The 15,059-nt window shown below is 42.1% G+C and overlaps 2 protein-coding genes across 3 annotated transcripts; both read right to left on the bottom strand.

Moving 5' to 3' along the window:
• Positions 1-92: 92 nt before the first annotated feature.
• On the bottom strand, positions 93-5,757 carry LOC4333898 (threonine dehydratase 1 biosynthetic, chloroplastic). Its single transcript, XM_015777403.3, has 9 exons — positions 5,250-5,757; positions 3,542-3,721; positions 3,172-3,441; positions 2,587-2,793; positions 1,891-2,139; positions 1,738-1,811; positions 1,429-1,546; positions 789-923; positions 93-531 (listed from the first exon to the last, which is right to left on the bottom strand). Exons 1-9 carry the CDS (start codon positions 5,670-5,672, stop codon positions 379-381), a joined length of 1,809 nt encoding a protein of 602 aa, XP_015632889.1. The 5' UTR covers positions 5,673-5,757; the 3' UTR covers positions 93-378.
• Positions 5,758-7,980: 2,223 nt separating this feature from the next.
• LOC9268979 (pentatricopeptide repeat-containing protein At4g01570) lies at positions 7,981-14,244 on the bottom strand. 2 transcript variants are annotated; one of them, XM_015774147.3, is made up of 4 exons: positions 11,725-14,244; positions 10,472-10,784; positions 10,193-10,372; positions 7,981-8,412 (listed from the first exon to the last, which is right to left on the bottom strand). In XM_015774147.3, the coding sequence occupies exon 1, from the start codon at positions 14,121-14,123 to the stop codon at positions 11,808-11,810; it is 2,316 nt and encodes a 771-aa protein (XP_015629633.1). In that variant the 5' UTR covers positions 14,124-14,244; the 3' UTR covers positions 7,981-8,412; positions 10,193-10,372; positions 10,472-10,784; positions 11,725-11,807. The 2 variants fall into 2 exon arrangements, with proteins under 2 accessions (XP_015629633.1, XP_025879681.1); XM_026023896.2 differs by having other exon boundaries at positions 10,472-10,779.
• Between the last annotated feature and the right edge of the window lie 815 nt (positions 14,245-15,059).

Raw genomic sequence — 15,059 nt, 5'->3', positions numbered from 1 at the left:
GTTAGATACAAACTCTAAAAAGGGGGAGATAAGTAAACCATTTCCATTATCTAATGGGGAGATAGGAACCACAGACATAACATGACCCAGAGTTACGTGAATACAAACTTATTATCATTATTCGGCAGATTCTTGGTGAAGTACAACAGAGAATCAGATCAATAAGTACAACACATACATTACATTACATACTCAACACATCAACAAATGGCACACCCAAAATTCTGGAGTACATAAATAGATGAGGCGACGCCTTTATTCCAAAAGATGAAGCAAATGACCCTACTACCTGAATGGATCGATCTTGGTAAGCCTCACCAACTTATGGGAGCAAAGGAACTTTAACAGTCGGTCCGGTTTTGATTCGAGTCAGTGGCATTAGATCTTCGGATCGCGCAAGAGGAGCCGGTATATCTCGTTGTTCTGCTCCGACATGTACTCGTACCCAAGATTGTCAGCACGGCTCTTGAATTCGTCAAACTCCTCCGGCGGCACTTGTATGCCAACCAAAACATTCGCTCCGGTTTCACCCTGCAGATGATAATTTACGTATATGCTGGAGTTCACTAAGATGTTTAAGGGTTTTGCAAGTTCGGCAGAACTAATGTAACCAATATGTTAAGTCTCAACACAATTTAGATGTACATTTTTGTCAAGTGAAAATGGAAAGGGAATATTGTACAGGATAGATGGCAATAAAATGACGATTTCAGATGCATGAGATTGCAATTTTCATACAAGACTACTTTACAGCAGGGAAACTGATGAATAATAAATCTGTCACACACCTGTGCACGGTAATGGAAAAGGCTGATATTCCAGCGGGGGCTGAATGCATCCAAAAATTTCATAAGTGCACCAGGCCTTTCTGGGAAAATGAACCGGTAAACAAGTTCATCTGTTACTTCTGACCTGCCACCAATCTGAAAATAGATGGAAAGGAAAAGCAAATTAAGGTAGCCGCATATTTGAATATAAACAAATTAAAAGAACACCATCCCTTAAGATCAGCTGCAACAAAATTTAGCAGAGGTTCACAAAATTAACTTGGACATATCTGTGTTTTGGGAGGTAATTTTTTTTATTTGAATCACAAGGCAAAACCAGAGGCACGGACATATGATTGACTGCTTGTTGCACCAAACAAGTTCTTATTTACAATGTAGCAGTTGATAATTTCATCAATTTATCTGCAGCCTTTTCAACTGGAACATCTCTATAAAACCAGTTGTAACATGTTTGCATGCACAAATTCAGTAATGAATTTTATGGCACTTGCAATGCTATCACTGAGGATGTTTAGGGACCTAGATGAAACTGTAGACACGTTTAATCACTGTTAGTGTCATTTACTCTAAAAGTGATTAGATTTAGTTTCCAAAAAAATGTGTGGCATTGTTATAAAATTGGCAGAGAAATCCAACTTACAAAGTATCTTAGATGATCCTTTGCCAAATCATTGTCAGTAAGATCAACAGTTCTCAATTTTGAAGATTCCATACGTTCCACCATTGCTTTAAGTTCATCGTCAGTGTAGATGCCAACACTGGGATATATAAAATCAAAGCAATCGTATAGTTAGCCAGGAGCCCAAGAATATAAAAGAGCAAGGGACGCCATATTCTTTCCATAAATAAGTGTCAACAGAAAATAGTAAAGAAATTATATGTTGGATAGTGAGCCCAAAGATCCTTGATGTTAATGCACAATGCTATTAACATATTAGTGTCCATGTACCTGTAAAGGACAAGGGCATCTTTTGCATTGCAATCGTATCTGTATTTGAATTCAGTAATATTCATCCGGCCAACCTGCAGAGAGTTGGAAGAAAAGAAATGAAATTAGAAGTTGCAAATTTTTACATATTGGTAGAAATACCGCAAGGCATACCAGCTCTGCAAACTTTTTGAAGCTTCCCTGCTCCTCTGGCAAAAATGTGGCAAGAACTGCTTCTCGTTTTCGACCAACATCAGCCAGCTCAGTTACTAATCTGAGCCGATCAAAGTTCATATTTGCTCCACTAGTTATTGCAACAACATTTTCCCCTTTCAAGCCATAGTATTTGCAGTAAGCTTCAGCTCCTGCCAGCGCAAGGGCACCAGCAGGTTCAAGTATGCTTCTTTTCTCCTCAAACATATCCTGCAGCCATGACCAAAAAAAATTATAGGGCAGAACCGCAGAAGCATTATAAGGGTAAGATTGGAATATAGCAGTAGTCCGATCATAGATTCCTAGCACCCTATAAAGAATGTCAATGGAATAGGATTATACATTAGTTGAAAACCAATGCCCACAAGCAACTCACAAAAAACTAGGCTAGTGTACAACATTTATAAGACATGTCCGCTACAGAGGGTTTTGAACAAGTAATCTTTTTAAACTATGGAGCATAGTATTCACAGACCACTGCAATATAGAATTTTGATGCAGGAAACCGGTGTATATTTCTTTTTCTTTTATTGAAACCAGTACCTTTAATGGAGCAGTTGGGATTTAAGTTAGTTGAGAGAAACAGGTTAGTGTTCAGTTTTAACAACAATCTAAAATATTATGTAAAACAAGACACAAATAATCGTGAGTTCATACCTTTATTGAAGCACAAATAGCATCTCGACTGACAAGAACAATACCATCTACAAGTTCCCGGCACAAGCGAAATGTTTCCTCCCCTACAACTTTGACAGCCACACCATCAGCAAACCCACCAACTTGCTCCAGCATGACCCTTTGACCATGACACAAGGACAATGCCATTGCATTTGCATCTGATGGCTCCACTCCAATTATTTTCACCTGTAGAAGAGCTGCTGTAAAATATACAGAACATTCCATCCCAACCTGACTAGAGTGCAACAATGCAATGAAACACATATATTAATTGCAACACTGATAACAGCTACAACTAGGTCCGAAAAACAACTTAATACCCCCCAATTTGGGCTTAAAACTATTGCCATGCTCCATGATGACATTTATAAAGAGGTTTGTTTCCTCTTGCATTAAAAAAACGAACTTGGCCCCAAAGGGAAAGACCTCCCAAGGTATTATAATTAAGAAGCACCTGAAACTAGACCGAAAATGGTCATGAAAGCCAGCCCCTCCCTGTGGATCAGTCCTTAACCCGTGCTTTGAGGCTTAAAGAAAACTAGTCTAGAAAAATAGGAAGCTAACCTCTGGGCGAACCCTTTTTACATAGGCAGCGATCCCAGCAATTAATCCACCTCCTCCTACAGGTACAAATATGGCATGAAGTGGGCCTTGCAACTGCCGAACAATTTCCATGCCAATCGTTCCTTGTCCACTTATAACATCAGGATGGTCAAAAGGAGGTATGAATGTGCGGCCTTCCTGCTCGCATCTTTGTTTTGCATATGATTGAGCTTCATCATATGAGTCCCCTTTGAGTACAACTGTTGCACCCAATCTCTCCACCGATCGCCACTAGAATTCAAAACAATAGGTTTACTATGTAATGAGCAAAAGGTAAGATAAATCACATAGAAGGACAGGCTTAAAGTGATGAAATCTGCAGATCAAGAACCTTGATTTCAGGCGTTGTCACAGGCATGACAATAACAGCATCGCAACCGAGTCTTTGAGCGGAAAGGGCCACTCCCTGGGCATGGTTCCCAGCAGAGGAGCAGATGACACCCCTCTCCAACTGTTCACGCGAGAGCTTTGCCATCATATTGTATGCTCCTCTCAACTTGAATGAGAATACCTACACAACAAGTAACCAAAATTATATCTGGCCAGTAAAACTGCCAATTGTACTGTCAGAAGTCAGAAGAGCAATATATGTAAAGCTACAGAAAACTAATGCTAAAGTAGAAACTAATGCTAAAGTAGAAATTGCGTGTACTTCTCAAATTTCAATCAACATGAAACTAGCATTCAATAACATTAAAAAAACAGTAGACAATTATGAAAAACAATAACAATAACGAACAATACATGTACAGTGCATGTGTATAGAGAGATAATTAAATATGCAATCAAGGATATCCCCTTGGTGCTATTGCTATGTCAATATTTTCTTATTATTTTGAATGAACAGGCAGGAGAACTGCCAATTATACTGATAAAGCAGGAGCAAATAAAATAAACAGAAGGCATAACACCAATACATCATGCTAGTCAATGACAATGATAATGACGGTAGAAAGTCCTTCAGGTATATCAGAGTATGAACAAACTTTCACGTTCCTTGAAGGCTTGAAACGGGTAGCCCATCCATGAAACATAATAAGTTCAAAACTTTGATAAGACTCCAACAAAACCCAAGCGCCTAAACCTGATGACTCTACATTCCTCAGTTTAATATTAGCGCAGATGAACAAAACATTGTACTCCCCCCGTCCCTAAATATTTGACGCCGTTGACTTTTTTAAACATGTTTGACCGTTCGTCATGTTCAAAAAATTTAAGTAATTATTAATTCTTTTCCTATCATTTGATTCATTGTTAAATATAATTTTATGTATACATATAGTTTTACATATTTCACAAAAGTTTTTGAATAAGACGAACGGTTAAACATGTATAAAAAAAAATCAACTGCGTCGGAGGGAGTATTTTCCATACAGGAACATCAAACAAGCACCCTACGAGTCAATACCCTGTCCAGCACTGAAAGTGCACTCATCTCAAAATTTCAGCAATCAATAGGATGTAACTATACAAAATCCCTTAAAAATTGACACGATAAGAACCCTGTAAATTAAATGTCCAACCAGGAGTATTGGTTATAAGTTGATGAAAAACATTTAAAATTAAACCAATTTGAGAACAAAAATTCACAAAGAAGAACGAGCAAAAGCAAAACACCCTTAAACCTCTATTACCCCGAGAAAGTTTGACAGCAACGTGTCCAAGCGAAGGTGGACAACTAAAGAAAATATCCCAATACTTATCCAACAATCAAAGAATCCAGAGAATCCAAACATCCTATTCAAGCCCACTGAAAACAACACAACACACCGATTCCGAGGTAAAAACCCCCCCGAAAACCCCTAAACTTATCGAACGAATGTTCTATCTAATTACACGATTGTGACGATTGACAATGCCAAATCATTCCGAATACGAGTAGAAGCTAGCTAAGCCCACAAGGAAGCCACCATATTTTCTGAAAAGTAATATTGTTTCAGCATAAGATCGCCTAAACCCCCCCCCCCCCCCCCAAAAAAAAAGGCGCATCAGAAACACGAATTAGCCCAAATGGGCGGGGAACGGATAGGGGGGATTACGGGCTGCAGGTCCTCGCGCTTGATCCACAAGTTGACGCCGAGGCGCTCGGAGAGCTTGGTGGCGAGCTGGAGCGGCGACTCGATGGCGACGTCGTACACCTTGGACGAGAGCACGCTGGTCAGGTACTCCATCGCGCCGAGCCCTCCCGCCGCGTCCCCTCCCACCGCCTCCGCCTCCCCCTCCCCAATCCCCTCCTCCCCGCGGCCCCGCACGAGGTACCCGCTCTGCCGCTGCAGCGTCTCGGGCGCCACCCGCATCATCGGCAACGGCGGCGCCGCCGCCGCCATCGCCGCCTCCGGTGACGACGCCGTCGCCGCCGCCGCCGCCGCCACGCGCGTTGGATGCCTGCGCCCGCGCGCGCGCGGCACGGCGGCGGTGAAGGTGGAGGTGGCCGCGGCCGCGGCGGTGGCGGCGGCCGCCATGGTGGTGGTGGTGGTGGTGGAGAGGGAGGCGGGCGGCGTGGTTGGGGTGGGGTGCGTCACGAGTCACAGGAGGGTGGGCAAGGGCAAGGCGTAGGATGGGAATGGAATTGATTATATGATGTGGCGCGGGCGAGCGGGCGGGGCGGGACGGACGACTGGATCCTTCACGTTTTAGGCCCTGTTTGGATAGGAAGCACACAAAAATTGGCCTGTTTGGTGGGAGTTTAAAATTCTGAGAAACAATTGGTTGGTAACCAGCTTCTAAGAATCTGGAAAAGCTGGAAAATCCAGTTTCTAGCTTATAGTTCATTTTTTGGATTATACATTTACAGCTTCTCAGAATCGAGACCAAAAGCTATACTGTTTGAGGGAGCTTCTGATTCTGGGAGAAGTTGCAGCAGCTAGAAACTAATATTTCTGTGAGAGCCATTCAAACAACCCATTAGACTGTGTTTAGTTTCTGAAATTAGGGAGAAGTTTGGGGAAAGTTGGTAGTTTGGAAAGAAAAAGTTGGGAGTTTATGTGAGTAGGAAGGTTTTGGATGTGATATGATGTGATGAAAAGTTGGGAGTTTGGGGGAAGTTTGGTGTGAACTAAATAGGGCCTTAGTCTTTTTTCTAAAATATAAAAGTTATTTTACATATTGATCCTTAAAAAAAACCTATATAAGTATAAGACTTTAGCTCGGCACCAAAGTTATTGGCGCGCAGGTTAAATGAGTTGACCTAACGATATTGTCGCTGACAGAGTTGGGTATTTAGCTATTTGGCATCGACCACCAGTGATTCAGTTTCGTGCCAACGGTTGTAGTTTTGGCATCAACACGTTTAATGTTGGTACCAACGACTCTAGCGTTGAGCCAGGATTTGTCATGGGATAAGTTTCTTTCAATTGTTTAAAAGAGAGGGTTAATGTTTTAAGAGGTGTATTAGCTTTTCAGTGCCGACCACCTAGTGACTTAAGTTACCTTTGGTATCAAGACATCAAATGTATGCATTATCAACCCCAGCGTTAAGTTAGAGGTTAGTAATTGTTAGGATAAACTTTTCTAAGGTCTATTTACAAAATAAATTTTATAAAAGGGCTAAAATGTCATAAATCTAGGAGCGGGCGATGTGGAGTGGGGCCCGATGGCGGGAGATCGGGGGATTCCTGGTCCGCGCCTTTTTCTTTCCTTTTCTTGTGTGGCTTTTGTGGCGTCGTTTTCCTGCGCGGGCCGGAACCATGTTTAACACAAGCTCTTTTTTTTTCTTTTTAGTTTTGTTTAAGTTTAACCCAAACAATTGAGCTAATGAATGATGACGTGTGTGGAAGAAGTCGGTCAGTACGGCCGTTTGTGCAGGAGTACGCAGGAACGAGCAGCACTTTAGTACGTACGTACCTGTGGTTCGATACGGTATTTTTGCTTGAGTGAAGCGTCAAACGATTAATTGGCCGACCTAAACCGTCTAATATCATATTGACTATCGGGTTAGGAATAACACTATTCTCTAAGCTTAGGTATATACGCTATCGTTATGTAATATTGTGGCATTATTATATTGCTTCCGTAGTTAGGCAAGGCCGTAGTAGACATATTTTTATTAGTACTTGGTGAGTACTCCCTCAATTCTAAAATGTATGACACCGTTAATTTTTTTCACAATATTTCACTATTTGTTTTATTAAAATAAATTAGTATAAATATGTAAAAGTATAAGTTAAAATTATATTTTATTTAATGATAAATTAAGTTATAATATATACAAATATTTTAAATAAGACAAATAATTAAATGTTATAAAAAAATTAACGGCGCCATATATTTTGAAATGGAAGGAGTACTAAAACTGATGTTTACAACACGAACGACATAATGTGTCTAAAATATCTCTGAAACTGACCAACCGCAAATTATTGTAGTCCGCTCCGAATCTGAAGTAGAACTACAATTTTTTGCGCCGTTAACGCCCAGCTGCACAATAACACTGGGTAGCTTGCAGGGCCGAATCTTGTTCACGTGACAGTGCACGTTTGCACGATATTTTACATGCAGGCTCGATGGTTTGTTATACAGGTGCACGCGGAACACGAACAGGGTAGCCTGACGAATTAAGTCTAATCTAAGATTAGCATCTTGGTCGGTTTCGGTTGGCGTGTTTTGTCGTAATTAGCTTTTCAAGTCGTATGTGGACTGTGGAGTAAACTACCACTACCATCTCTCAAAAAGAGGTCGTATATAACCATTTATACCACGAAGAGAGAGCTGCTTTTGTAACAAATCTCACATCCTCGAGCAGCTATTTGCTCGACACACGATGGAATGCACTTACGCCGAACGCACGCTGTTTTGAACGCTTCGCAAGGTCATATATAACCATGGCAAATGAGAATGCACATGTTGATAATTACAGTAGATTGCATGGCAAGCGTCCATGTTTATCATTTGTGAAAACAGAAAGTTTAGTTGTGATGCAAGACGTAAAGATTCACGCATTCATTAACACCATGGCACGTTGGGACGGACAAAACCTTGCCCGGGCACTCATTTAGAACACGTTTTTTAGAAATAAACAAAAAAAAAGGGGGTTCAATTCTCGCAAGAACAGAAAGCTTTTCAAAATTTCCAACGAAACAGTTTACCTGGGCTCCATTTGGACGGACGCTGATGTCCGTGACTCCTACACCGTTTCACTGATGAAACGTGCGGTTGGCCCCAGCCTCTGGCATCCAATCAGCACTTCAGCAGTACAGCTGCAACCTACAGCAAAAAGGGGCAACACTGGAGTTGGATTACAGTATAACGTCACCGCAAAAACATTTCCATGGTTTTAAACAAGTTTGGGTCAGAACTTAAGGACATGGATCCTCTGCATTACTGCACCTGCCGTAGCAATGGCTGATAGGTGAGTCCGATCCCCCATGTCAGCGACAATTACTACAGGTGCAGTAATGTAGAGGATCCCCACTGTAGAACTTAAAAAACTGGGCAGACTCAATCTTCAAGTGAATTTTTGTTCTGTCCACTTTGAAGTTTTTACATCGATCCAGATAGATGATGCTACTTGTTTAGACAAGAATATAAAAAACAGCAGTGAAATAGATGTATAGAGTAGCTACTTCAGAAATATATGATCCACCCTAAAAAAATAAATATATATATGATCCAGGGTACGGTGAGCACCTTGAGAGTAGCAGAATAGAAATGTTTCGAGAATAGTACACTTCAAGAGCACGTTCACATTGTGCTCGGTAATGTACAGGATAACAGGACACAATCCCTTGCATCCCTCTGTGCCTATTCAAGTGCCAAAAATGCCAAACATGCGATAGCATTGGCAATATGTATGCTTGAGCTCTCCACTGGTCCACTTCGTATTAAGTTCACAACTAATAACTACTGTACAGCATAGAGGTCCCCCAAATAAATGGTTACAAACTACACAAGAATTTTAATCCCAAAATCTATCTTTCTACCCACATACATATAGTTATCTAGGAGTATTTGAAAGTATACACAAAAGGTGTTTATGGTTAATTCCAGAGCAACTCATCAATGGTCATCTCAACATGTTAAAGCAATAAATCCAAGATTCATAGGTATATCTTACTGCACAGATAAAAAAAAAGAAGAAGTATCTTTCTGTTCTAACATCCAAGGTTCCTCAATTTATTGTACGTATGCTGGGAGAAATCCACTATCAATTTATCATGGGCGTATGCAGGGGGACCTATAAGATTCATCAAAGATTAATCCTAAATAAACTTGAACCAAGAGTTACACTAAAGCTCTAGCTACATAGTATGATGATTAATTTGCTAATCAACTGGGATGGCCAGTTTTCTTAAGCTCTAGCAAATTGCTCTGTTGATTTTTTTTTTTGGTTAAAACACCGTGTTTTCTTGAAAAAAAAACTAGCATAATTTCCTATGCAACACAGATGTTAACAAGAATTAAACAGTACAAACGATGCAAATTGCATTGATTCTTCCTAGCCATGGCAGCACAGGCAACACATTAGCTAGAAGTTACAAACAAACATCCAAACCCACAACTTCATGTCATCCAAATGACCAAATCATGCTTTGGAACTGCCAAAACATGAAACGAGTCAATTAAAATTAAGAGAAAGAAAGAACAATGTGAAATAAATCAAAGATAACAGAAAATAGTGCAGACAGCTTAGCTTACACAGTTGCAGTTGCCCTTTGTTATGAAACCAGAGAGCTTTTTTTTTTAAATTTTTTTTGCATCCATCACACTGCCATATAAAAAATTTTCAATAGCTGGTATATCAGTATCTGCAAGCTTAGTAACTCAACCATTGGCCTAACCATTGTTAACAACTCAACAGCAATATGAACACCCTTCCAGAAGCTATGGGATCTAACAATCTTACAAGATAGCTTTCATTTATCGTTCATACAAGAAACGAGAAGTCCACAACCATTTAGCTCATGAAATCCAAACAACTGTTAAATTTAAAATGTCCAGTGGCAAACAAGTAACAGGAGTATGAGCATAGACAATTGGTGATTACCTTTGCCTTGAAGGTTATGTTAGTCACACTTTAGGTGTAGCCCAATATCTTCTAGCATGAGGTCGCTGATGTGGGCTGTGTAATTGTGCCAATATAATTGTTGTTGCTTTAACATCAACAATGCCCATGGTCTGGTTTGCTCTTCTTGTTTCAGTGGCCATTTGACAGCTTTTTTCTCACCTAATTTTTCAATACAATCATCAATTAGCTCCACAATCATCCTTATCAACTGAGGCATCAACAATCAAGACAACAAACCGCATAAAGCAAATTTATTACCTCAGAAGTGGCCAACCATGCCCATAGCCTGTCAAAAAGCTCATAGAAAATCAGAACCTTTAAATTTCAACCATGGCCACCAATTGGTTCCAGCAGACTGTGAAACCTAAGCAATGTTACTATATTAAATGGAGCATCAGCTTCACAGAACAAATGAGCAATATATCAACAAGTACAATCTCTCTTCTCTAATTTTGCTTTTGTGGTCGGTGAACTGCATCGTCTCTCTAGGACCTGCTCTTCTTGACTCTTCTGACTTGAAGTTTGATTGATGTGATAATGAACGTGACCTGGTTGACGAGGCAAAGCTGCACTGGGAATAAAAGGACTAAACACTTTAATAACACTCAGCAGACAAGAATTAAGATTATTTTGTCTAGAATCTATACAAGAGACTTGGATAGACAAGTATATTCTAGAGCAGAAGAGCTTAGAGGAAAGATTAGAGCATCAATTTCAGAACTCAATAAATTAAATGACTAAATAAGAAATATTAGCTTCATGGTTACAAGAAAGATGCAAAATGTACACCAAGAGGGGGTTCTCCTATTGTATATGTGGATACTTGGCTGGCTTTAGTGGGCCTAATTTCAAAATATCTAACCGCATGAAAAAAACAAGGAACAATTGCTTATTTGACCCTGTTTTGAAAAAAACAATGAATATCGATGATATATCATGCATGGCACATTGGCGCAACACAATATATCATCAATAAAGATGATAAACAGCTACAATATTGTATATATCCTTCTAGCGCTGGTCCCTTTAAGATGCTAAATAATGCTATAGCACATCACATGTCACCATTATTTGCAAGTATGTATGCCAATTATCCATTCATGTAAAAATGGAAGGGAACCAGGTCAAGCATCTAAGGGGAGAAAACTTAAAACTGGATAGGTCAGCACAATGAAAAGCACTGATGACCAATCCTAAGATGACAATGTTCATGCACATCTGGACATTTCAAAAAAATAAATATCACTTCTAGAATTGTAAGTGTATGTGTATGTGTAACACCACAATTTGTATGAACAAAAACAGATCCCAGTTATCCGATATTTTAACCATTCTTCGAAGGAATTTTCACTTCTTCAGTAGATAAGCGTGATCAAGTAACTACAACTATCCCTATACATACATTACATTTCCATTTATCAGATGTTCATATGATAAGCTCTCAAAAGATAATGAATCAAAATTCGACCAAAATTTATTCTAAAATTTAAATAAAATACTGCAAAATGTACCTTGTGGAGTTTTAAATCCACTCTCTCAAATGTCATCTGGCCAAACACCTGTCTTAATAAGTGATGTTTGGTATTTCATCACGTCATCTAGGCTGCTGCCTTTTCTTTTCAATCTCCTTATCAAGGAAAACCAATATTGTTTCCGTGGCATAGTTCGGAGCAATTCCTTCTGCAATCATCTTCCTCAAATACTTGTCAGCTTCCTTTAATCTACCAGCTTTTGCATTAATATTGATCAAGGTATTAAAAGTGACAACATCTGGTTTTATGCCCCTCCCAATTATCTGCTCAAGCAAAGAGTTTGCTTCGTCAACCTTCCCGGCCTTTCCCAATTGATTGATCAATGTGTTATACATGACGATGTCCATGTAAACACCTTTCTTTGACAGTTCACTAATAATCGAGCCAGCAACCTCTGCTTTTCCCATCTGACCAAGGCCTTGAATGATCAGATTGTATGTAGCTATATCATTGGGGCAGAGCTGTCCACCTCTCTCATGAAGAATTGCCCATACCTGTTTCAAATACCCTTTCTTGACAAATGACGTCATCAATGAATTGTATGTATAACTCGTTCCTTTCCTTCCCAGAGTTGTGAAGATCTCAAACAACTTGCAAGCTACACTCAACTTCCCTTTCGCTAAAAAAATTGACATATATGTATTAACCATGTCAGCATCAAATGTCTTGGCTCCCATACCTTGCACCCTCTGCCCTCTGTCAATTGTGAATATAGCAGAACTATTCAAATGATCAGCATGTTTAGCAAGATGATCTAGGTGCGGTGACAAAGACCAATCATCCTTGGGCTCATCTTTTGGTGTTTCTTCATTTGCACCAGTGCATACCACGGGATTGACCAAACTCATCACATCATCAATATTGCCATCAAAGGGAAAAATTGATGTTCCATCTTTCTCTCTGTCCTGTGGTCCTTGCAAAGCAGACATCATATTTGATTTCCATCGAATAGCATCTGGCAACACAGAACTATCTCTAATGAACTTAACTATCTGCTCTTCCAAGTCCCAACGTCTACTCTTGTTAAACCCTATGAGCAATGATGTTACTGTGACCAAATCAACAGCAAACCCTCGCTCCTCCATTTCCTTCATTAACTCTACCGCCTCCGCAACTTGGTCCCCCTTCCCTTCCTTGCAAAACTCCCTCACCATAATACTATATGCAATCCCATCCAACAGTTGGCCTTTTCTCCTTAGATCATAAAACAGCCGGCACGCTGCTTCTGCTCTCCCATTCTTGAATAGCCCATCAATCACTGTGTTGTGTGTGCTTGCTGAGCATTGAATACCATCCGCCACCATTGTCTCAAAAAAACCGCATGCCTCATCCAGCTTCTTAGCTTTGAAAAGCCCATCCAGAAGCGAATTGTACACCACAGCATCCCCCTTCACCCCATAGCTCCCTCGCATCTCCTGGAACAAACGCAAAGCATCATCCATCCTAAAACTCTTGCAGCACCCATCCACGATAGCCCGGTAGGTGAACACATCCGGTTCAATCCCAAATGACTTCATCTCATCATACACCACTAAAGCATCAGCGACCCTTGCACCAACCACAAGCGCACGGATGAGCGAATTGTGTGTGCATATGTCTGGCACAAGAGGAGGAGAGGCGGTCTTCATAGCAGCAAAAAGCTTTAGCGACATATCCAGCCTCCTCCACTTGCCAAACGCGTGGATGCAAATGTTGTAGAACCTTATGTTAGAAGGGAGGCCCCTCCTCGACATTTCGCCGAACACGTGACGGAAGTCATCGTAGAGGTTCTCTTTGGACAAGGCGAGGAGGAGGCGATTGGTGGCTCGGACGGGGGGCGGGTGTGAGGCAATGGGGAGAAGCCTGCGAATGGCAGGGACGGCGGAGATGGGGTCAGGTGAGGCGATGAGGGAAGGGATCGCGGCGGCGGCTAGACGGGGCAGGAGATCAGGCGGAGCAGCGTCGAGGAGGGCGAGCGCGGCGTCGACGCGGGAGGCGGAGAGGAGCGCGGAGAGGAGGGCGGGGAGGAGCTCCGAGGGGCACGACGAGGAGAGCGCGAACGGGAGGAGCGCGTCGAGGAGGGGAGGCGAGTGCGTGGCGAGCGCACGGACGAGCACGGGGAAGGTCGCGGCGAGGAGCGGGCAGGACGGCGGCGTGGCGGCGAGGAAGAAGGAGAGCTTGGACGTCGGCGGGAGCGCCGGGTGGCGGAGCACGTGGAGCCGCACGGGGAGCGGCAGCGGCGCCGCGGGCAGGAGCTCCGGCGGGATGTGCGGCGTCGTGAGCAGGTGGTTCGCGAGCCGCGCCGCGAGCAGCGCGTCGGTCAGGCCCGACAGCGGCGCCCCGGCCCCGGCCCTGGCCGCCGCCGCCGACGCGAGGCCGCGGATCGGCGCGCGCCACATCACGCACGCGACCACCGCGCCGCGCGCCGCCGCCTCCCCGCCGCTGCCGCTGCCGGCGTGCGTGCGTGCGTGCGCTCCGCGTGGTGGCGCGGTCCGCGGTGAAGCGACGGTGCGCGACCGCGGCCAAGGCAGAATGGCTATGTTGTTGGGCCGTTGCGCGGCTCGTTGGCTGGGCCGCGTGTTGGGCTCTGGTGGACGCGTGGTGCAGTTAGGCCGTGATCCGTGGACTTTGACTCGAGTCGTGTGATCTGAAGAAAATCGCGGGGGAATATCCTCGCGATTCGCGAAGATTCAAGCGGAGCCACGCGTTGCTGCTTGGTGAGCAGCACACTCGCGCTTGGCTTCTTACTCCACTCGACGACTGATGGAATAAGGGCGAGTACTGTAATGCCCCATATATTATCTCTAATGGTATCACCTATCTATTTTATAAATAAGGTGTAGATCCTGTGTCAGTAGGTATTAGTTATTGTTGTAGTCACAATAGTAAAAAACAAAAGTGGGTAGTAAGCTGGACCCCACAATCGCTCGCTACGAGAGAAATCATTTGTTTATTCCTTATGACTAGGTAGTAAGAATAATGCCTGGTATTAGTTACTTACCGGAAATGCTACTTGGCGATCGCTAGCTTAGAGTGACCGGGTAGCCCCCCCCTCCTCCCTTACCTTTTTTGGCACCGCATTACTTTTCTATTTTAGTAAATATATGCACCTAAAGTTTATACAACTCAAGTTTACACATCTAAAGTTTAGAGACCAAAAGTATATAAGTCAAAAGTTTATATATCCGATTCAAATTTGAATTTAAATTCAAATATTTTTTATATATATAGTATTTCTATACATCTAAAGTTTATACACCTAAAGTTTATATATCCGATTCAAATTTGAATTTGAATTATATCCTATTTAAATTTGAATTTGAATTCAAATATCC

The sequence above is a fragment of the Oryza sativa genome, chromosome 3, assembly GCF_034140825.1.
Source record: "Oryza sativa Japonica Group chromosome 3, ASM3414082v1".
Lineage (NCBI taxonomy): Eukaryota > Viridiplantae > Streptophyta > Magnoliopsida > Poales > Poaceae > Oryza > Oryza sativa.
This window is presented reverse-complemented; position numbering and strand designations above follow the sequence as displayed.

Excerpts from the sequence above, each read along its gene's own strand:
- LOC4333898 (XM_015777403.3), bottom strand. The coding sequence starts at position 5,672 with ATGGCGGCCGCCGCCACCGCCGCGGCCGCGGCCACCTCCACCTTCACC. Across the intron at positions 3,722-5,249 it reads AGCGCGAGGACCTGCAGCCC|GTATTCTCATTCAAGTTGAG; the intron begins GTAATCCCCCCT and ends CTTGTTGTGTAG. Across the intron at positions 532-788 it reads TTTTCCATTACCGTGCACAG|GGTGAAACCGGAGCGAATGT; the intron begins GTGTGTGACAGA and ends TATCATCTGCAG.
- LOC9268979 (XM_015774147.3), bottom strand. The coding sequence starts at position 14,123 with ATGTGGCGCGCGCCGATCCGCGGCCTCGCGTCGGCGGCGGCGGCCAGG.